Source organism: Amia ocellicauda, chromosome 7 (genome assembly GCF_036373705.1).
Source record: "Amia ocellicauda isolate fAmiCal2 chromosome 7, fAmiCal2.hap1, whole genome shotgun sequence".
NCBI classification, from domain to species: domain Eukaryota; kingdom Metazoa; phylum Chordata; class Actinopteri; order Amiiformes; family Amiidae; genus Amia; species Amia ocellicauda.
The window spans coordinates 29,598,994-29,621,735 of record NC_089856.1 but is presented as its reverse complement, the minus strand read 5'-3'; the positions used below and the strand labels follow the sequence as shown (position 1 = coordinate 29,621,735).

General features: G+C 43.4%; 1 protein-coding gene across 2 annotated transcripts; it reads left to right on the top strand.

Moving 5' to 3' along the window:
* The first annotated feature begins 2,547 nt into the window (after positions 1–2,547).
* ap2m1b (adaptor related protein complex 2 subunit mu 1b) lies at positions 2,548–21,693 on the top strand. 2 transcript variants are annotated; one of them, XM_066709066.1, is made up of 11 exons: positions 2,548–2,764; positions 7,158–7,277; positions 12,032–12,297; positions 14,248–14,330; positions 15,381–15,516; positions 15,624–15,765; positions 18,185–18,304; positions 18,650–18,785; positions 19,012–19,109; positions 19,230–19,341; positions 19,439–21,693. In XM_066709066.1, the coding sequence occupies exons 2-11, from the start codon at positions 7,204–7,206 to the stop codon at positions 19,571–19,573; spliced, it is 1,302 nt and encodes a 433-aa protein (XP_066565163.1). In that variant the 5' UTR covers positions 2,548–2,764; positions 7,158–7,203; the 3' UTR covers positions 19,574–21,693. The 2 variants fall into 2 exon arrangements, with proteins under 2 accessions (XP_066565163.1, XP_066565164.1); XM_066709067.1 differs by lacking the exon at positions 2,548–2,764 and adding an exon at positions 3,005–3,075.
* The last annotated feature ends 1,049 nt before the right edge of the window (positions 21,694–22,742 follow it).

The window sequence follows — 22,742 nt, the reverse complement described above, 5'->3', positions numbered from 1 at the left end:
GTCAGAGGAGAATGGGCCGACTGATTCAAGCTGATAGAAGAGCAACTTTGACTGAAATAACCACTCGTTACAACCGAGGTATGCAGCAAAGCATTTGTGAAGCCACAACACGTACAACCTTGAGGCGGATGGGCTACAACAGCAGAAGACCCCACCGGGTACCACTCATCTCCACTACAAATTGGAAAAAGAGGCTACAATTTGCACAAGCTCACCAAAATTGGACAGTTGAAGACTGGAAAAATGTTGCCTGGTCTGATGAGTCTCGATTTCTGTTGAGACATTCAGATGGTAGAGTCAGAATTTGGCGTAAACAGAATGAGAACATGGATCCATCATGCCTTGTTACCACTGTGCAGGCTGGTGGTGGTGGTGTAATGGTGTGGGGTATGTTTTCTTGGCACACTTTAGGCCCCTTAGTGCCAATTGGGCATCGTTTAAATGCCACGGCCTACCTGAGCATTGTTTCTGACCATGTCCATCCCTTTATGACCACCATGTACCCATCCTCTGATGGCTACTTCCAGCAGGATAACATAGCACCATGTCACAAAGGTGGAATCATTTCAAATTGGTTTCTTGAACATGACAATGAGTTCACTGTACTAAACTGGCCCCCACAGTCACCAGATCTCAACCCAATAGAGCATCTTTGGGATGTGGTGGAACGGGAGCTTCGTGCCCTGGATGTGCATCCCACAAATCTCCATCAACTGCAAGATGCTATCCTATCAATATGGGCCAACATTTCTAAAGAATGCTTTCAGCACCTTGTTGAATCAATGCCATGTAGAATTAAGGCAGTTCTGAAGGCGAAAGGGGGTCAAACACAGTATTAGTATGGTGTTCCTAATAATCCTTTAGGTTAGTGTATATCAAGGCACAAAAAGCTGCAAACAAAAGTTATCTCCAGTCTGTTGTATATATTTCCTCAGAAACTTAACTCATCGGAAAAAAGATGAGTCTCCTGTGGAGCTCAGTGCTCGATGTGCAAACCCTTGACTTTTGTGAACAGCAAAACAAGACCTCTACCACATCTCCACCGCACAGTGCACTGTAGGGATTGAGAGGCTGCAGGAATTCATATAATAAGTGACACGTGGCCTGACATAGTTTCTACTCTGGAATGGTGGTGTGATCTTGACTGGGAGAGGTGGGGGGTCATCAGTGGGTTGGCAGGAAGCACATTGTTAGGAGGGAGGGGTGGGGACATGTCAGGATTTTCAGTTTGAGCACAGGAACGATGGGGGAGGGTTGATAGTGCAGAGGTACATTTGGTCAGCCCTTCAGAAAAAATAAAAATTGAAAACAGGAAACCCAGAAACAATTTATTCTTACCTCTGCAAAAAAGAAAGCACCCTGCTGTAAATCCATGAACTTTTTTTTTTCTCTAAAGGGCTTATGAAAATCTATGCATGGAAACTCATCATTAAATCCTGATATTTAAAAAACATCTATAACTAAATTAAAAACCCAAGCTTATGAGAAAGCTCTGCAGGTCCAAATGTTCAGTGTGTAGATATTACATTACTAATTATTATTTTCAATTTAGTTTACCCAAAGAGAGTTTATAATACAATTTCCTTACACATTAAAGGAACATTATCAACTACCAGAGTAACGTAAATAAATTAGGAAGTGGAACCAAGCGGGGTTGCTGTGACTGAAACTGGAGTGTATGTAGTGACCAGTGGAGAGGTCATTTTGTGTCAGCAGATGCACGCTGAGTCAGGAAGAGAACGGGAAGGCTATGGGGTAATCTGGGAACAGTGCTGCTGTCTAACATCTACACACATCTACACATACAGAAGGACAAACATGCTTACACATACAGATATGAAAACTTCTGCACAGGCACAAGATGCACATCAGCTGGGCTTATGTTATACAGTGCTCCTGGTGAGCTGTGGGGCAGGGGAGGATGCTTGTGAAGTCACTGGTGAGTCTTGTAAGGAGCCACTGAGATGGTGCATCCTTAATTTCATACTGAAGGCAATGAAGGGGAGCAGGACCTGGGTCATCTGGTGGATAAACTGTATATTTCTGAAGTGCTCTGTGAGGGAAGTACCAGTGTTTACAGTCAGGTGAGCACAGTTAATCAGAACGAGAGACCAGACAATAAAAGGCAGTAGTTGCATCTACAGTGTTTTAAATTTAAATAAAAGCACAGAAAAAATACAACTTTTCAACCCATGATTAGTGCATCCTTCTGGGATTTTGTGCATTTTCCAATCAACTCCACCTCTCCTCCAATTCTGCCTCAAGAAAGGGAGAAATTACCCTGCTGTGAAATGAGACCAAAGAAAAGGTTGCCCTTTAAGATTTAATTTGTATTGGCCGTGTTTTTAGGGGCGTTATATATTCAATAAAATGGGACTTTACCAGTAAAAATCAACTATCTAAACAGATGGAGGATCTTTGACTTTTCGATACTTTCGCTATTTACATATGAAGGCCACGCTCAGTGGGAGGAGTCTACAGACCTTGGCTGCCCTTTTTCTCTGTGTGCGACGTCACGACGTCGTGACGCCGGTCAGCTGACGGAGCGCCTCTCTGAAGAAGGAAGGAGAGGCAGACATATTGGATTGTAGAAAGAGAGAGAGGGAGTGTGCTAGTGAGCAAGTGTGTGTGTGTGAGAGAGAGAGAGAGAGAGGGAGAGAGGGAGGGAGAGTGAAAGACCAAGCGCAAGGAGAATCCTACCGCAGTTTGAGTGGAAGGGGCGACAGCACAGTGCTCAGGGAGGGAGAGAAACAGAAAGAGCCAGGTAAGAATGAAGATGCCAATGCAGTAACAGTCTAAACCGCCAATAACGGATATATTAAAAAATATATATATTTAAAAAAAATATATATATATAGGCTGTTAAAACCATGAACTCATCTCAGCCGCGGAAGTAGCGGAATTGGGTGGATAGATGTACATGTACTTATCTTTTGGCGCTGTAGTGAAGAGCCCTGAGAAACGGATGTAGTAAAAGCACATAATACGGTACATATACACGGTCTTTTCCGGCGGGCAGACATCTTGGTCTGTCATTCTGCCGCTAACCGAAATCGGGACCCTCGCCTCGTCAAGGTTCGCGTTCACTCGTCGTTGTCGTTATTGTGGTAGTTGATAGTCTTCCTATTATTTTTCATTGTTTTGTCGTGCAAATGTGGCGACTTGAACTCCCCCCGCTGTCGCTGCGGGCTGGGCTGCTCTTCTGGGCGGTGAGAGGTTTCGGGCGGCTGTCTTATTTCTGTAGGGGATGGGCGGACATGTTGGTAGAGGATCTGTTGAAGAAATAAATTAGTTTCATTCTCATTCCTTCTATTTTCCCTCTCTCTCCCGGAGGGATGTTTTTCACCCTTCCATGAACCTAAAGCAGACCTAAAAACGTCGCAACCAAACCGATTTTAATTGTAATCTAGCCAGAGCATATTTACTGTATTTTGTGTGAAGTGTGGGTGGCCAGTCTAATGGTTTTGTTTGTTTATTTATATATATATATATATATATATGTATATGTGTATGTGTGTGTGTATAGTCCCTAATGAATAGCCTGTCAGCACGCCACACTTGACAGTGCTACCCGTCGTCTCATCTCCTTCAGCACACACACCCTATAATCACACCAGCAGCACTGCCCCATGTCCCTGCTAACGGCCCGTATATCTCTATATCTAGGGCATTGCCGAGTCTGCTTACTTATGCTTTTGTGTAGTCATTCCTGAGGCGTAAACCTGTAGTAACTGAATGCTCTAAACTAACGGTTCGTGCTTCGAGTCCAGGGGCAGTGTAGTGGCAGACATTTTGGAGTTGTATTTCTGTCATTTATTGCAATACGAGGTGTCGGTGGGAATATTGATGTAATGTACATTGTATACATTCCTTCGTAGTATCGCCTGTATATAATGTACACTAATATCTGAATACATTGCATCATAATTCTGATTCCGATTGGTTTTAAATTACTGCAGTCTTGAAGGATATATGTGTGTGTCTGCGTGTCCAAGGTGTTCATTACCTTGTAGCCATAATATCGATTCATTTTAAATACTGTCTCATGCGGTTGAACTTGCGGTGTTGTTAACAGGTGAGGAATTTGGTCTTAAATACAAAGCTTAACATTATTTAAAAGCGGTGCTTTTGATATCTGTTTTTGTACGTTAATGCATTTTGTAACGTCCCAGAATACAAAATTAAATATCCATTCTCCATTTCCTGCAACACCCCTTACTAAATCCTGCATGTATTTATGTTGCGTAAGTGTCCTACTGCCCAGCTGGGGGCAAGGCGCAGCAAGGAACACCCATTACACGTTTAAGCATATATTTTATCTACATAGTGTGTTTTTTCCAAAGGTGCACCTTGCTCCTCAGTATAGACCGTGGAGATTAACCTAGACATAAAGTACCCATTATCAGCCCAGTCAATGGAAGATCCAGTCTGGATTGTCTAATTTATACGCATCCTAGAACACCTGGAAACTCAGTGCGTGAATTCCGATAGTTTACCGACAATTATTGTAAACGCATAATTCAGAATGTGAATATTGCGATATATATGACCAAAAACAAACTTATATTGGACTGCATATGTGGAAAATGACCTTAATTTCTGCTCGGCCTGGTGCTGCGTCTGTGCATGTGGCCTACGTTTTCTAGAAAGGATCTGCTGATCTCCATTGACTTGAAATTGCTTGGCATGAAAGCAGAGAGAAATCCTCAAGAAAACCACCAGTTTTTATTTAAACTAAGTGAATGGTAGTTTTTAACCATATCAGAATTTATTAAATCAAGTAACTGGACCTGGGGTAAAATAAATGCACTCTCCAGCTGTCCCTGACCTGGATTGACTGATAGCAGGAGTTTCAAATTTTAAATTCTGAAAACAATCTTTAAACACTTAAACTATAAAAGTAGTTAATAACATGACATCTGTTTAAACTAAACTAAACTCGACTGGAATAAACAGCAAACAGACGCTGGGGTCCTGAATACCCACACCAAACAGTGAAAGTTCAAGAAGGCATTTGCCAGGACTGTGGCTTATGACAGCTGTGTAACAGCCCAATGCACAAAACTCGGATCTGGGCCTTGTGCAGGAGCAGCTGTGGCTGCCTGTCTCTGTGCTTGCTCCTGGCAGCTCCGCTGACTCACAGGGAGGTAAAGGTTAGGGCTGTCCTCTCTTCTTGAATTGGTTTAACAGTAACCGGTTTGCATATAAAAAAAACAAGATATAGTGCATGTCCAGTATCGGCATTGGCCAGCCCCGCTACATATATATATACACAGAGCACACTTACCTTGGTTTGCTTCATTTAAAGTTATTGGCAACCAGTTTCTGTTGGGCCATACTAGTTAATCTTAAATTAAATTCATATTTGCTACACCAATCCTTTTAAATGGCTGTAAAAGGTTATGGCTAGATAGGAATCAACTGTTTAGTACCTGAAAACCCAAATCTACAGTACGGAAGCATTTGGTTTACACATAAAAGTATAACCATCCTGTCCCCATCTGTCACAGTCTGTTCTCCTTCCAATGTGTCTAAGTACCATAAATATTAAAAATATAGAACACCACTGAATGACTAATGATTAAGAGTCTCTAACATTATAAAATGAATAGCTACTGAAACAACTATGGAAAAACAAGATAATCTCATAAGTAAAAGGGCTTGTGTGTCTTTCTCTCATAGGTGGTATCCGTACAGACAGCAGTGTAGTCAGGCATGTGGGTGTGCTATAGATTTGGGCTGCCAGCAGTCTCCTATTGTTCTGCACTTAACTGTCCTTAGGCAGGTGGGAGGATGTAGTCTGTCTGTGTGTTTTTGTTGGACTTGATCTTATCTTACTTTATAGCGTGCTCTCTCTCTCTGTCTGTCTGCGTCTCTCTTCTCTCTGGTTCCCTTTCTCTCTGTCCTGGTATTCTTATGGAAGTGTTATGTGTGTCCTGACTGTCTGTGCTGTAAGATCAGAGCACACAGTCAATACTCCTCTGTTTTTCTGGGAACTGACACTGGAGATAGCAGCTATCACGCCCCATTTCTCTCGCCTTCTCGTCTCATTCTCTGACTTAGTTTTCAACCACTACTCCCTATCCCCACCCCCCCTCTCAATTTTCCTTTCCCTCCGCTCTCTACTACCTATTGCTCTCACTCCCCTCCTACCATCTTTCAAGCTCAAAAAGACTGGAGCTCCAAATAGTTATCTTCCTGTACCTCACCCAACCTCACGCCCTTTCCCCACTTCTTTTCTCCCTTCAATTTTAAATTATCACACTTTTCTATCAGCCCCCCTGGGTGTTGTAATTGTACCAAGGTGTATTTATAGCAAGTTGTATTTATGTCCTGTATTTATCATGATTTGGATTAGGAGATCAGACGGAGATAATCTTGGGTTTTCCTATGGAGTCCTCTGGAACACACATGCAGGGATTTACAAGGTTTTAAACTTGAAACCATTCACTGAAATGACAATCCAATATGGGTAAATAATTTTAGTCCATGCAGTCTCCTGAGAATCTTTCCAAGATGCTGGAAATTTACCCTTACCAATGTGTTACTCAAGATTTTTCAGCTGGGGGTTTGGAGGATAATTCCCTTTATTATAAATTGACCATAGATCTGAATTGATGGCTCAGATTAAATACACGCATAGTAATTGTGCATGACCATGGAAATAACTACAAAGTATGTTTACCAGGATACCTAATATAAAAAAAAAATGCGTTCTCGATTTCTTTCTTGGGCAACAGCACCCAGAACACTAAACACAGAGCACTTCCCTTGTACCCACAATACCTTTCCCTTAGGGTAGCCAATGATAATTAATGGGTGAAAGAAGCAGGTCACTTAAGGATCTGGCCACAATTAATTGCACAACATCTGAGCTGAGACTCCCAAATTTTCCAGTGGTTTAACAACTGGGCTGATCAAGTCCTATTGCTAAGATCTAACAGATGTGTGTAATCTGATACTCGTAGCTAGGGAGAGAATCTCATTCTCAGGCACCCTGTGCATTATCTCCTCTCGGAAATCTTAACTTATAATGAGGTGAAAGTGAATACTAATTTTCTGCTCTTCCCCACTATCTTCACCCCCTCACCACTTGCTCCTACCCATCTATTTCCCCCTCCTTTTCTTACCCATCTTACCCGTCTTTCTCTCTCCAGGGCTGTTGTGTTCACCATGGGCAGTGACGACTGAGGCGGTCTCACCATGATTGGAGGACTGTTCATCTACAACCATAAGGGGGAGGTGCTGATCTCACGGGTCTACCGTGATGACATTGGGTGAGTGCGCTGGGTTGAGTGTGGTGTGCTTTCTGTACAGGCCAAGCTTTGCTTTCTGTGTAACATCCCCGGCTGTTGATGGTGGGGTCTGAACTGGGGTGTGGGGATGAAATGCAACACTTTGTACTTCATATCAAATTTTGAATGAAAATGAATGTGGTATCTAGCCACTTAGCTTTTCTTTATGCTTCACTTCCCCACATGAGACAGACTTATGGCAGCATATTGAATATTTCTCATTTGTAAAACTAATTTGGCCAAAGGCATATGATGATTGACACATTCTTAGTTCTAACCCATTGGAGTTGTTAGTGTGTGCTTCTGGCACCAGAGGGGTGAAGGCACACAAGTTGTGAAAAGCAGACAACCAGTGGTTCACACAAGCAGATGCATATAATGGTCAAGTTAGTGGTTTAAAGCTGTAATTATAGGTTATCTGGATATGCACATTTAAGCATTGCAAGAGTTTACTAAAAGTCACCATCTGCTTAACTCCATTGCCTGTTTTTAGCTCAATGAATGGCTACACCACAGCTATACACATCTGGTCCAGATTGGGCATAACGGTAGTACTTCTGCTTTGAAGAGTACTTATTGACCTTGGTAGTTGTTAGGGCAGTGGTTCTCAACCCTGGGATCATGACCCCATTTGGAGTCACAGAATAAAGAAATGGGGTCACAATCAGGATTTTTTTTCTGCTGTTATTTTTGTAGACCTAAAATGAAAAATAAAATAATGTGACTTTACATTCCTTAAGTTGTAATTATAAACCACATGAATACAATATTTATGATAGAAAATAATTATTGGGGATGCGACTAACAGGGCCTGCAGTGAAGTATTGATTCCCCTTATCTATGATTGTTAGAAAATTCTTCATGTTAATTGTCTTCTAATTGTGTAAATGATAATGGGTCAGTAAAACCTGTCTTCCTTGTCATTGAATGGTTCTCTACTCACAGTGATGCTGTGCACTAGCATATGCCTAAAAACTAATTAGCCCTCAGGGCATAGACTTCACTTAATTGAACATAGGTTGAAGACTGTTGGACTAGGTCCTGATACAGTTCTACAGCCTTCCTCTTGTCATTTGTGCCCTGCCTGAACTGGTTGAACGTGCCTCTGGCAATGCGGTGCGAGACGGTTTGCATGTGTGAGAGGAGGAGATGTCGTGGGGAGACGTTGATTAAAGGATTCAGAACAGTCCTGGCAATAGTGTCATACTCCACTGTATCACTGAGTGACAGCACTGTGTTCCCTCTACCACTTGGTTTACTACAGTAAACCAGTTGTAGACGATCAGATTTGTTACTTACTGAGACATGCTAATTCAGTTTTTGTATAGGAACGTTAAAGTTTGGAAAGTTTCTCGCTACCTAGAGCATTCTAGGTGTATGCCTTTCAGTGTGCAATGTCTTGTGGCAATTCTGACCATTCTGACCATTCTTTCAATCAGAGTGTTTGAAACTGCAGTTAGATGGACATTGTCCTCTGTTCTGGGCAGTCCTTCACTACTCCCTGAACTCCATAATCCATCTTCATTCCAGCTGTACTCTATTGCAGCTCTGCACACCTTCTTGTTTCATTCCTCCTCAAAGGATTTTCCATTCATGAGTTTGCACCTTATTGGCAGTCTGTTTCTTCAGTTTTGTTGATCCTTTTATCCTTTTCCATTCCCAGGGGGTGGTTTTTGTTTCATTTCCAAGGTTAGAGTCACTGTGCTTCGTGTGAGCATAAGTGTCTGTGTGCTCGTGCCGTGCATAAGCATACGCATGCTTGCGTATGTGTGCTTGTGAGCGTGTATTTATCTCTAACCCTCTCTCTCGATCTGTCACTCCTTCCTTCTTTCCTTCTTTCCTTCCTTCCTTCCCTCCCTCCCTTTGCTGGTGCCATTTCTGTCCATCTCCATCTCTCCATTGGCTGCTCTAGGAATAGGTAAGAGCCACTCGGCAACCGATTACCCACAGCATGCCAACTGCAGTGCTCCCCCAACCCTCTCCCTTGTCCTCTCCATTCCCTTCCCTTGGCACAGCTTTAGGCAAGCAGGACACACTTGTGTGTCATGGCATGGTGCCATGTAGTGATTGTAAAGTTTTCATAACTTGAAAATGGTGACATAGAGATGGACGCAAGACTTCTATTCTGGAGATGTTCTTTGCATTTTAACCAGCTTGTACAACTTGTACTGTTCAAGCAAAAAAAAGCTACAATTGTTGATCTCCATGTCTGCTATTGCAATCTAAGAACACAAGTAGAGCATACCAAGGATGTGGTCAGACAAGTAAACATGACCATGTAGCCTGTGAAACCTGAAATGGCCCAAACTGCTGTCCAAAGGGTGTCTTTTTTCCATCCCTGGTTACTGTTGATCTTAAAGCTGCTGCTGATGTTGCTGATGTTGCTGTTGCTTTAAATCTGATGGGGAAAGTTATCAGTTCAGTAGTTTTGTTTTGTTTTGTTTTCAAATATTTAGGTCTTGAGCACATGCAGGACCCCCAGCTGTTTAATAGCACAGCACAAAGCCAAAATAATTAGTCAAGTCTGGAAAACTTTTCTCTTGCTCCCCCAAAAGGTGGGAAGGGTGTGTTGTGAGGGGATGAGGCATCTAGTGTTCTCTAATAAACCTCTTGCACCTGTCCTTTGATGAGGTGCTGTCAGCCCAACATTTTCATTGCCCCTAACTCTAACCTGAGTGTCTGGCCAAAACTGGAATTTGTTGGCTTGGACACACACAATAGGCTTTTTCCCCCATATATTTGTTGCAGGGTGTAGCCCAAATGGAATGTATTGTCATCTTTCTATGGCAGAGAACAACCCAGTTTTAAGTTTTTTGTTTTTTTTTGTGTCACAGGAGGAACCCATCCCCCCCATCCCACACACTCGCCCAGTTTCACATCTGCATGCTCTCTGCAGCAGCTCATTTTGTCAACTAAGGAAATGATAGAAACACTCACAAATTTGGTAGGATTCATAATGTAACAGTGTCAACTGTCCAACAATGCTTTTTAAGTTATATATACATGTTGCTGAGTAAGAGGCTTTCTGGTGTCCGGATTTACAGTATGTATTGACACACAACCACTGAGACATTTAACAACTTGAGACCACCACTGTCCTGCCTGAAGTCAGAATCGGGTAACAAGCAACAACCTTTTTTGTTGACAAATAGTAAGAATAAAGGCATTAGATGCATAAAATAAATGTTGAATAAAAAACATCCTTGTCCTCTTAGTCAGAGACTGTGCTTAGTCCTCAGTAATTCAGCAGCAGTTCCATGCTGAATGAATGAGTCACGCCCCCCTCCCCACACACACACGCTCACTGCAGGTGTCATTTAGTGAGTCGGCGCATTGCTTTGGCTCCGAGAAGCCCGGTTGAGCAGCAATGTGCATCGCATCTTTTATTCATACAGTGAATCAAGCAAGAATGCACTTTCATTAGTATTGTGATCAGTCAAGTTTTTTGAACTGTAGCTTCTTGAACAAATGGTATGAAGGAAGCGGGTGAATTGAATATTTTGACCAAAACCTCAGTCCTTGTAACTGGTGCATATCAACCTTGAAATGTATAGCACCAGAAATGGATCATACAGTTTGTGTTGTACTATTTTCCCAGTTGCATGGGCCTTTTAACAGACTTGAGTTAATCAAACTTGAAAGTACATAATTGTAGTCAAAGCCACCATTTTGTGGCGTATGTTGTGCTTCACAGTGCATATTTTGCCATGCAATTCCATGTTGCTGAAAACTGAGACTTGGAAGTAGAATGGGTGTTGAAAACATTGTGCTGTTGCCGTTTCCTTTGGATAACTGACATGTTTATAGCATTTTTGGAGCAGACGAAAGCATCGTTAGGAGAGGTGTGCAGTTTCTGAAGAGTAGAATAAACTCCATGTTCCAGTGATATTTTGTCAAAATGGAAATCCAATGCTTTGTTTTTGTTTTAACACATTACCTTATTTAAACTTTTAGATTTGTAATTTTGTGCCCTTGATAAATTCAGTGTCGACTTCGAAATGGGACACATACAAACCTGACAATGAGGTTATTGGTTTCATTCAAAGCTTTTCATGTTATTACCCAAGATTCAGAGCTGTAAGTCCAAGTGTTATATTGGAGCAGATGTGTACTGAGACGTATGTTTGTGTGCACTCCTAATCAGGAGAATGCATCTTGTAAAATAATGAGTGAGTGAGGGGTAGAGGAATACTTTAAACCAGTAAGCTAAGCATTATTAGGCTGCTGGACTGTTCAAAGGTTTGATTTGGCCACTGAAACGCCTCTCTATCTGTGGTGGTGTGAGAGCCCTGTGTGAATCACAGTGCAGGTGTAACAGAGTGCTGTAGACTGTGTCAGTGCAGCTCTGTGGGCATGTGATCTAACATGCTGGGAGTTCCCACCATCTCTAATATGTTTGGAATTGCGAAGTAGAGTCCTCTGGTTCCTTTTGCCTGTTTTAATGAAGACTTTGCATGAATCTAAGCTCTCAAACTCCCTTGCCCCCCACATGAAGTCAAAGCTGGTGTGTGCTTGTGCATTGCAGGGGGGGACTAAATGGATAGAAATAACTTGTCTTTTTCTCTCTAACATCCTGTCTTTTTGTCCCCATTTTTTTCATCCCCTCTCGACTTCCTTTTCTTTCCCGGCTCCATCCCTCTTCCTGGCTCTTTTGGCTTCCAATCTGTTGTTCGTCCTGCATTCAACTTTTTCCTTCTCATTTTCCCAACTTCCACCGGCCTGTCCCCTTCTCTCAGGCGAAATGCGGTGGATGCGTTCCGTGTCAATGTGATCCATGCGCGGCAGCAGGTGCGCTCCCCTGTCACCAACATTGCACGCACCAGCTTCTTCCATGTCAAGCGCTCCAACATCTGGCTGGCGGCCGTCACTAAGCAGAATGTCAACGCTGCCATGGTGTTCGAGTTCCTCTACAAGATGTGCGACGTCATGACGGCCTACTTCGGCAAGATCAGCGAGGAGAACATCAAGAACAACTTCGTCCTCATCTATGAGCTGCTGGACGGTAACACAGCGTTGCGTTTGTCCGTCTGCGTTTAGTCTTCTGTCTCTGAGTGTTCTTGTCCTCAGTCATTGTCCTATTGCGTTGTGTGTTTTTCATTCTCTAAATCTCATTTTGAATCTTTCTTTCCCTGTGTTTTCGGAGTCTGTTTGGGCTGCGTCAATGGTGGTTGATATCCAGAGTTTGGTGTTTGTTGCCTGGAGCCTGTGCCTGACTTGTTATTCTGTTGCTTACTCTCAATTTAACTTGAAATCTGAAACCTTTTGAAGCAGTATGGGTCCGGTTTTGCTCTGGAGTAATACATAATTTTCTTTCAAACTTTATATTCTGGGATGCGTCAAGTATTTCTGCTTTGCTGTAGTTTTTTTAGGTTTTGATTTTTATTGAATTCGGTGAGAAAATCAAAACCTAAAGAAAATATTGCACAGCTAGACTGTTCATCACTGGCCATCTGAAGGAGACTTTTAAATTTAATTTATTTTAACATTTATTGGTGTTTTTTTTGTCTTGATTTTTTGATTCCTAGGCTCGCTCGCTCTCATCAGCCCCTTCCACTCAGGAGTGCCCTAATCCAGCCATCCTGTGTTAGTGTTTTTTTACCAAAGTTTAAGCAGGAAACCCCAGGGGCTCTTCTAGTACCCTGTATGTACCCTACTGTAGTAGGCATGTTCTGGTAGGGATTAGCCCAACAGTCAGTACTCAATCTCCATACTGTTGGAATTCCAGGATTTTATAGTGTGGATCAGGAAGACAGGGTTTGAGCCGGAGAGAAGAGGTGTTTGTATCGAAATAGATTTCAGGGTTTGGACAGAGAAACTGCCAAAGAGCCAGGGGAGAAGGGAGTGGCAGTCAGGTTCAAAGTTGTAGCGAAGACCTTTAAGATTTTTCCCCAATTGTATTGTGTGTGAGTTAGGCACATTGATTGAATGCATTGTAGTTATGAGGATAGTGCCCTCTTGTGGGTGTATGTTTTTCTAATATTTCTGCAGCCTCTTTTGCCCATACTTCATAGTAACAGTTTCACTCGTTTAGTTTTGTAGAATACTTTTCAATGACACTACTCTTTCAGTGTGCATGCAGTTCAAATGTAAGGCCCCTCAACCTGTGCCTGTGACTAACATCAACAGGAAAGGTTTGGCAATCTTGTCTTGTGGGCAGTCAGTTGGTGAGTGTGGATGTTTGGTGATGTCGATGTGTTGGCAGACTGAATTTGTGAGTGTCCAGGTCTTAATCGTTTTGTCTGTCTTATGTCTGTTGTGATCATTTGCGTTACAAATCAAAGTAGGAACACAGTGCAGCTACAGGAAATAGGTTGGGGAATTGAATTCAGTACCCTGAGCGTGTGGCATAACCAAGAGTTTATCATGGGGTGCTTCTTATCTTCCGTAGTGAGCATTTTCAAGTAGTGCAGTGAATATCTGCCAGTGGGTTTGTGACCATCGGTGCAATGTATGTGGGCTCTGTGGCAGCCTATTTGTGAAAGTATCTTGTTTGTGCAATCTAGTGTGTCTACGTCTTTCAGATTGTGTACATATGGCTTCCTTAAGTTCCCCCCCTGGCCCAGTGGTGTTCCAGTTATCTTGTCCTGGCATTTCAAGACTGACGGTTACCTCCCTTTCTATAATCGTGTCCTGCTCCCAGAACTAGGGAGTAGTATCCGAAGGCATTCTAATGCTCTGCCTCCAATTGTGCACCCGACTGGGAAGAGTGGACACTTTACACACGTGAACTAGACAGTGGAGTTGACTTAATTGAATTTCATTATTGACCTTGAAGTGGCATGTGAGAGCTCTGGGTCAAGCAAGGTTGTCCACTTTGTGTTGGTGGGAAGAGAAGAAAGGAAGGAATTAATAGGGGCTAGGTTTTGATTAGTGCTAGCTTGTGTGGAGGGTGCTGGCTTGGAAGCAGGGCCTCGGCCCACGCAGTCGGTCTAACCGCTCTCTCTCTCGCCAGAAATCCTCGACTTCGGATACCCCCAGAACTCCGAGACTGGGGCCTTGAAAACCTTCATCACACAGCAGGGCATCAAGAGCCAGGTAAGAGTGGGGATGAGTAGGAGGCTTTGAGGGTGCAAGAGAAGATGGATGGAGAAGGGGATTGAGGTGAGGGATGGTTGGATGGATGAAATCAAAAGAGAAACCAGTGTATGCCTTCAAATCCGGAATTGCTAATATCATGCTTTAATGTGTGCTACTGGAGTAGTGTCAGTACAGCCCTAGTAATGCAGTAGTAATATCCGAGCACCTCCCCTCAGGGTGGAGCTCCAGAGTCTCCCTGACAACATAATTTCTCTACATAATTTCACTGTACCATATCATTGTCTGGATCTTCTTTCTTACTCTATTTTTCACCTTTCTTCTTTTATCTTCCTCTTTTGATACTTATTCATCCCTCCCTCCTTGCTTTTCCCCTTCATTGCATTTTTTTTCTAACTCGTTCCCTCCAGTGCTCAGATGCTCTTCCTGTGTCTTGGAGTGATCCCCCACCCCCATGCTTTCCCTGACTTTGCACACTGCTCCCCTCACATGGACAGAATAAAGAGCTTTAGCTTGTAGCACTGGCCTCTCAGGAAAGACTGACATCCCTTCTGCTCATTCAGCAGTTCAGTAACAAGTTTTGTGCGGATGGACCAGGGGCCACTGGTGTCCGTTTAAGGATGTTTCATTCTGTTGTTCTCCTCGTGCTTTATACACTGACATTAATTAAGCCAATTGTAGATAGTCCAGACATTAGATTAAACATTAAATTAAGTTTCTCTTTCTCTCTCTATCTATCTTTTTCTCGTTCTTCTTCTCCTTTCTTTTTTTCTCTTACTCCCCCCTGGATGTGTGTATTCCCTCTGCCTTTTGGGATGGACTGTCCTCCAGCATCAGGTAAGTTCCCCCTTCAGGCAATGGCTGATGGAGATCAGACACACCCAAACACACACCAACATATATGCATGCCTTTGCAGTTGAGACTCCACAAAGTCAGTCAGAGAAGTGTTGTTTTAGCCCATATCTCAGTCTGCACTGCTTGGAACAACTAGAATTTATTGATTTTGCGAATTTTCCAAAATGTTTAAGCAGCATCCTTTTTCCCCTCAGACGAAGGAGGAGCAGTCTCAGATCACAAGTCAGGTGACCGGGCAGATTGGTTGGCGTCGTGAGGGCATCAAGTATCGCCGCAACGAACTCTTCCTAGATGTCCTAGAGAGTGTCAACCTCCTCATGTCACCACAAGGTAAAACAGCATTGTGCCTTCTCAGCATCTACAGGTGCTCGGTGTGATCTGTAGCATGTCCTCCCAGCTCTGCAGTTCGCCTCTGATTCTCTTCCTCCTCCTCACAGGTCAGGTGCTGAGCGCTCATGTGTCAGGCAGGGTGGTGATGAAGAGCTACCTGAGTGGGATGCCGGAGTGTAAGTTTGGCATGAATGATAAGATCGTTATCGACAAGCAGGGCAAGGGCACTGCCGACGAGACGGGCAAGAGGTGAGTGCCAGAGTGGGGAGTGGAGTCATTGGGGTGGGACTGTAACTGGAGCAATGGCAAGCATAGGATTTGGGTTATTATTGTTGCACATGTATATATGTACACATGCATGCATTACTTCTGCTAAATATTTTAATGCATGGGATGCATCAAACGTCACTTATTTCAATGTATTTTTTTGTAATAGCCTTTGTTATAGACTAAGTAATGTGTGTTTTGGGTGGGGTGGTCTTACACTGATTCCCCCGGCAGCGAATCTGTCGTTGGCCAACAAAGATGAAGCTCTTAACAGCTCTCCCAATGCTTTGCCTTTCACACATCCATTAGCCATCACACCCACACAGTTCTGTTGTTTTCCAAAAGCCTTCTTCAGAACGTTGTGCTCATCAGTCGGAATGCTTCATGCATCAGTTTGTCGTGAGAACTGACAAGGCTGTGTTTTATTTTCAGTTGTTCTTGTGTGTTGTGTAGAGTATTAAGGTTATTTTGATGATTCTGGTCTTCAGTTATTTATTTTGTATTTATTTTTCCCCTCTCTCTCTGTGTGCCGGACCGCAGTGAGTTGGGGGGAAGGTAGTGTACCTCTGTGTGTGTGTGTGTGTGTGTGTGTGTGTGTGTGTGAGTGAGGTTGCGTATTTGTGTACATGCGTGTTTCCTCTACACAGCTCAATGGCATCTATTCACTGCTCTTGTATATATATCTTTTTTTTTTTTTATAGAAATTGCATGTTCATATTTACACACCAGAATTATTTTCAGTAATATTGTGCTTTACTTAATTGAGTGTTATTGCTGCATTAAGTCACTCCTCAAGCTGCTATAATAAGGAATGTCTTAGTGCTTACAGTCTGTGAGCTGGAATTTTATAATGGCAGCACATATCATACGCTGAGCATGGTAACTTGATGTTTCAAATGGCTGGGTAGAGGGAGGGACCTGAAATGCTCATGAGTAAGGTTTTCCCTTTTGTACCAAGGCCTTCCTTTTTAAAATGAGCACTCCCACCCCATCACCACCAAACACAACAGGGTTACTCAATTGTCCCCAATGCACTTGAGTGTTCTGTGCATTGTATCTCTTATGTTGAGGCTGCTCATTTTAAGTTGAGGCTGAAGGGAGGGGAGTGAGATGTGCCGAGCTTTGCCCTAGAATTGTGTGCGTTACGGTAGTGGAATGGGTGGTTTATCAAATGTTGCCATTTCTTTCCCCTCTTTGATCTTTGTGAACTCGGGTCATACCCCTATTTGTACACTCCTGTAATTCTTCTAGCGTGTTTCCATAATAGCACCTCAACTGTAAGGGGACTTACTGGGGAATAATTTGAGTTAAAGGCTCATCTATGAGAGTGTCACAGTGAAATTTTAATGGTGTGCAATGCAGGTGGATATTCTTTAACATTCACTGATGTTTACTGACCTATTTAATCAATCTAAATGGAAATATAAATTGTAATAAAGGGCAGGAGCCTTCAGCAGTGAGGTAGGTTCTGGCTAAATTAAACTGCATCACAGTTTAGGAACCACTGTCCGAAGACTAGAGGCAGGCAGATTCAAACTGTAGAGTATTTATTTTCTCACAGAGCAAGAAGGTTTAGCCAGCCAGTTTAACAAATTAACAAATTAAATGCGATAATACTGCACTGATATTGGTCAGTAATGTTAATACAGCTTCATATACTGGATGTAATATTACGATTCAGTGCAATGCAGTGCATCAATAGGTTACGGATGATAAAAAGCATGTAAATGTTGTGGCTGCATTTGTAATTACACATTTGTAAAGGTTTACAGACTTTGTCATCAATGATGCAAGGATATGGTCAACAAGAAAAGGAAACAATTTTTCATAGATGTAAACAAATGTCTATAATCTGGCATGAATCTTGCAATGGATAGGGCTTACATTCTATCCTGAGTCTGTACTTATAAAGAGACTGCCCTATGGTACACCAAATCCTGAAAAGACTGTCTGGTACACTAGTCTTTTTAGCAGACACCAAGGACCCAATAGCTAAGTCTTGTGCCAGGGGATCCAGTTCATCAAATAAGCAAGCATTGCTTTTTGATGCTATAGTGATTTCTGAGCTTCTGCCTGAGGTGGTTGTTCTAACTCACTTCACTACTTTGACGTCTTTGCATTTATTGGTTTTAAACACCAAAGAGGACACTGGTGAAACATCACACTGGTCAAACAATGTTAATCTTGTGAGGTTCTGGAGACGGGACTGGGGCAGTTTTTAAATGTCCTTACCTGCTCTCCTCCTGTCCTGTCTGTCCCCTACTTCCCTTAATCAACCCCATATCCCTTCAATCCCATCTGGTCTTCCTGCTTTGCACATTATACCTTTGTTGCCCTCTATTCTTCCTCTCCGTTAACAAATCCCTCCATTTTGGTCATTTCTCCCCCTCTCCCCATGCAGTGGGAAGCAGTCTATTGCAATTGATGACTGTACCTTTCACCAGTGTGTGCGTCTCAGCAAGTTCGACTCTGAAAGGAGCATCAGCTTCATCCCTCCCGATGGCGAGTTTGAGCTCATGAGGTCGGTCTCCTCCTGAGTTTTTTTTTTTTTTTTATAAACGCCATTCATTGTATGAGTTGACTGCCCTGCTACTGCCTTGTATAGCTCTTACTGTCATTAAAGTTTACTGAATTGATAGCTGTGTTTTTGATCATTCACCCTGTTATAAAATGTTCAAAAGCGCAAGCATTAGTAATAGCTTCCTTGTGTTTTTTTCCCCCCTGCATTGTTCCCTCTGCAGCTTTTTTCCTGGAGCTTACAACGGGTTCTAGAATTGCATTCCAAATGTAATACAATACATCTGGATTGGCAGCACTGCGGTTTTATTCCTGTTCAGTTTCTCACTCTGTTCTTGTGGTTGGACAGGTACCGCACGACAAAGGACATCATCTTGCCCTTCCGAGTCATCCCGCTGGTCAGGGAAGTCGGCCGCACCAAGCTGGAAGTCAAGGTTGTTATCAAGTCCAACTTCAAGCCCTCTCTGCTGGCCCAGAAGATCGAGGTGAGAACGTAGTTATTTTACTACTAGAGGTTTAATAGTAGAAGTAGCATATTCATGTTTTTAACCGGGGGTTGAAAGCTATATGGTTAGGCTACCTTTGGGATGCGTGGTAGCAGAGCCATGTTTGTAATAAGGTGAAATATTAGCAGTGGAATAGCCATGTCACAACAGAAGCTGTTTGAGTGATGCATTGGAACTGACCTGACCCTCCCTCTCTTTCCCCCAGGTGCGTATCCCCACCCCCCTGAACACCAGTGGGGTGCAGGTGATTTGTATGAAGGGTAAAGCCAAGTACAAGGCCAGCGAGAATGCCATTGTCTGGAAGTAAGTTGTCCCCTCTGCTGCCTTATTACTAGAGTATGGTGTTAATTTAACATTGCTGTCCACCTCTATGAAATGTACGCGCTCCTCTGTCAAAATTAATGGTGTCTCGCATCCCTCCAGGATTAAGCGGATGGCAGGGATGAAGGAGTCCCAGATCAGCGCCGAGATCGAGCTGCTGCCCACTAATGACAAGAAAAAGTGGGCCCGTCCCCCCATCTCCATGAACTTTGAGGTGTGATTTATATCTGTCTCTATTCTGTCTTATAGTATTATCCTGTCACGATTTGAGCTTTTATGAACTGTGCCCTCTCTGTCTCCTTTTCACCCAGGTCCCCTTCGCTCCGTCGGGGCTCAAGGTGCGATACCTGAAGGTCTTCGAGCCAAAGCTGAACTACAGCGACCACGATGTTATCAAATGGGTGCGCTACATTGGGCGCAGCGGCATCTATGAGACTCGCTGCTAACGGGCAGCGACAGAGAAAGAGGGAGGGAGGGAGCGGAGGGGGAGAGCGCGAGCGAGATTGTGAGAGAGAGAGAGAGAAAAGGCGAGAGATGGGGAGGGACCTTTCACTTCTCCATCGTTCCTCAGTCCCCTTCTCTGCTGCCCCCACCCTCACTTTGCCTCCCTCCTCATCCTACTTTAAGTGCTGGCAACAGGTTTTAAAGGTGGGGAGAAAAAAATGAAAGCGCAAAATTATATATATAAATAATGCAAAATGTAAAAGTGTAATACCAAGAACAAAGAAGGGGGAAGGGGGAAAAAAATAGTTTACATAAAAGGTCGGGACTCTCTATGCCAGGGGGGGGTGTACTGGGAGAGATGCACCACCCCCTCCTCCCCCTTGTGTCCTGCCCTCCCCTCCTCCCCGCCCTGCTTCAGACAGGTTATTGGGGCTTAGTGACATCGCTAATAGCCCCCAACACACACCAGAGTCCTCCCCCACTCTTGCATTATAAAGTTAATTTTCTTTAAATCCCCCCCTTCTCTTTACTAGTTAGTTATCCCTCTGCTCTGGTTCGACAGACGAACCCCCTCCCTACCTGTGCTCCCTCTCTCAGCCTGTGTGTCTTAATGAAGTATAGCTTTCTCTTAATCTGTGTACCATTGCTTCTCAGCTCTGTCTCTGCCTCCCCCACCCCCCCACCCTGATCGCTATGTAACCGTATCGTAGATTCTAGTGTTTAGCCAGCAACTGGACGTATCAATATGGAGTTTTTTGTTTTTTTTTAAAGTTCGTTTTTCTCCCTCTACTAGTGTGATAGTTAGGGATCATCAAGAGTGCAATGGCAGTTTGTTTTTTTGTGCATCAGAGAGGATATTTCCTCTCCCAGAAATCCTCATTCCATCTTTTTGTTTTTCCTTTCTTTCTCAACCCCCCACTCCTTCTCATCCATTTTATCTCCTCTCTAGCCCTCCCCTCTGTATTATTGACTATTAATTCTACTGTGGTTTCGGTTTTCAGTGCTGCAGTGTTTTTCTCGTGACCAAATTCTCGGAAAGTTAAAGGAAAATTAAAAAGGCATAAAGTATATATATCTATATTTAAAAAAAAGAAACTGGACAAAAAAAAAAAACAACAAATCCTATGGTCGGCGTTTTAATGTCTCTGTATCGGTTTCAGTCGAGCTGGTGTGTGTGTGTGCGCGTGTGTTTGCTGCTGTGGTGGCACTGTGAAGGTCTCTCAGCAGAGCGTGGACAGTCTCTCACCCATGTTTTCAAGCCTGCGTTAAGTCCCGTTACCACTATGTATGTATCAATTGCAACACTTTTTTTTTTAATATTCTCAACCACCAATTTGACCAACTAAGTTGCAACCTCCTTTAGTCTCCTGCTGTGGGAACATGAAGTATAGCCATTTCCTGAAGACAATCTCGGAGCACCTTGAGTTCTCGAGCATTGTTGGCACTGGTATCGCCGAAATTGTGCAGTGCTTTAAAATGCAGCCTTAGATTCTGACATTCAGGCAGCGCTGCCAATCTCACAAACATTCCTCAGTGCGTTGTCCTGTCAGTCTGGCCAGTAGTGCAGTTTCCTTGCTTCGTCATGTGCTGCTGGTGCAAGCAATTCCGATAAATTGTGTTGGGGCAGATGTGGGGTTTATATTGCTCTAGTTAGAAATTCTGTAATTGTTCAGTGGGAACACATTTTGAATTTTAAAAAATCACTACTAAAAATAAATATATATAGTAACAAATTGAGTTTCTAGCCAGCAGTGAATTGGTTAACCTCGCCCCCTGTGAGAGGGGTAGTTACCCATTGTTTTGGCTGCACTGCTTTTCAACACTACAGTCCGTCCTGCTCAATGTCCGCCTCAGTTTGACTCACTGCAGAAATGTGCTTTCTCTCGTCATACACACACTACTGCCACTGACCGCACGTGCACACGCACCTCCTGCACTGCTGCCCCTGCTCTTCAATACTACTTTAGTGCACTTCCTCCCCCTTGCCCGCAGTACACCCCACCCCCCCTCTGAGAGATGGTTGGAGTGCCACCTGCACCAGCTTCCTTGGCTTCAATGTTTGATCTCCATTTGGTAACTTTGTGATCGTCCAGTTAATCCTAATAAAAACATTATAGAACCAGTCAAGACTGCCCGTCTGTTTCTTTACTTTCATGTCCTTTTGTCCAGTTTGTCAAAACTGATTTGTGCTGAATTGGGGAAAGGATTTTGAGACTGGGTGAACAGGGTCTCCTGAATGTTTCTTCCGAATGGAGGTTGCTAAAGAGTTTGACGTGTGACACGGGGCCCGAGGAGTTCAGTTGTGGGGAAGTCTATCTTCCGACTTTGCTGTTGCCAGACTACTTTATTTTAGATTCTGTGAGGGTGGTAAAGAATAAAAGCTATATTGATTTGTCTGCAGATGAATGTACAAGCTATATTTGATCAGTGTCTCTCTGCTTTAGCTCGCTGGATTCTTGCAAAATTCAGTGTTCTTGTTTCGCATCTGGCTGAGAATCCACTGGTCTCAAACTACACTGAATAAAAATAGAATTGCAACATTTTCACAGACTTTCTGAAGTTCATATAAGGAAATCAGTCGATGGAAAATTAACTTTGATTTAAAGTCTCAAGTTGTGAGGCAGCGTGCAATGGCATGCTGACTGTAGGGATGTCAACCAGAGCTGCAGTCAGAGCCAACACCCTGGTGAGGATGACGAGGCGCAGATGAGCTTCCTCAAGATGCTTTCTGACTCTTTGTGCAGAAATTATTCGGCTGTGCAAACCCACAGTTTCATCAGCTGTCCGGTGGCGTGTCTCGGACGATCCTGCAGGTGAAGAAGCCAGATGTGGAGTCCTGGGCTGGTGTGGTTACACCTGGTCTGTGGTTGTGAGGTGGGTTGGACATACTCCCAAATTCTCTAAAATGACATTGGAGGCAGCTTATGGTAGAGAAATTAGCATTCAATTTTCTGGCAACAGCTCTGGAGGACATTCCTGCAGTCAGCATGCCATTTGCACTCCCTCAAAATGATGCATCTGTGGCATTGTGTTGTGTCAACTGCACGCTTTAGAGTGGCCTTTTATTGTCCCCAGCACAAGGTGCACCTGTGTAATAATCATTGTTTAATCAGCTTCTTAATATGCCACACCTGTCAGGTGGATGGATTATCTTGGTAAAGGAGAAGAGCT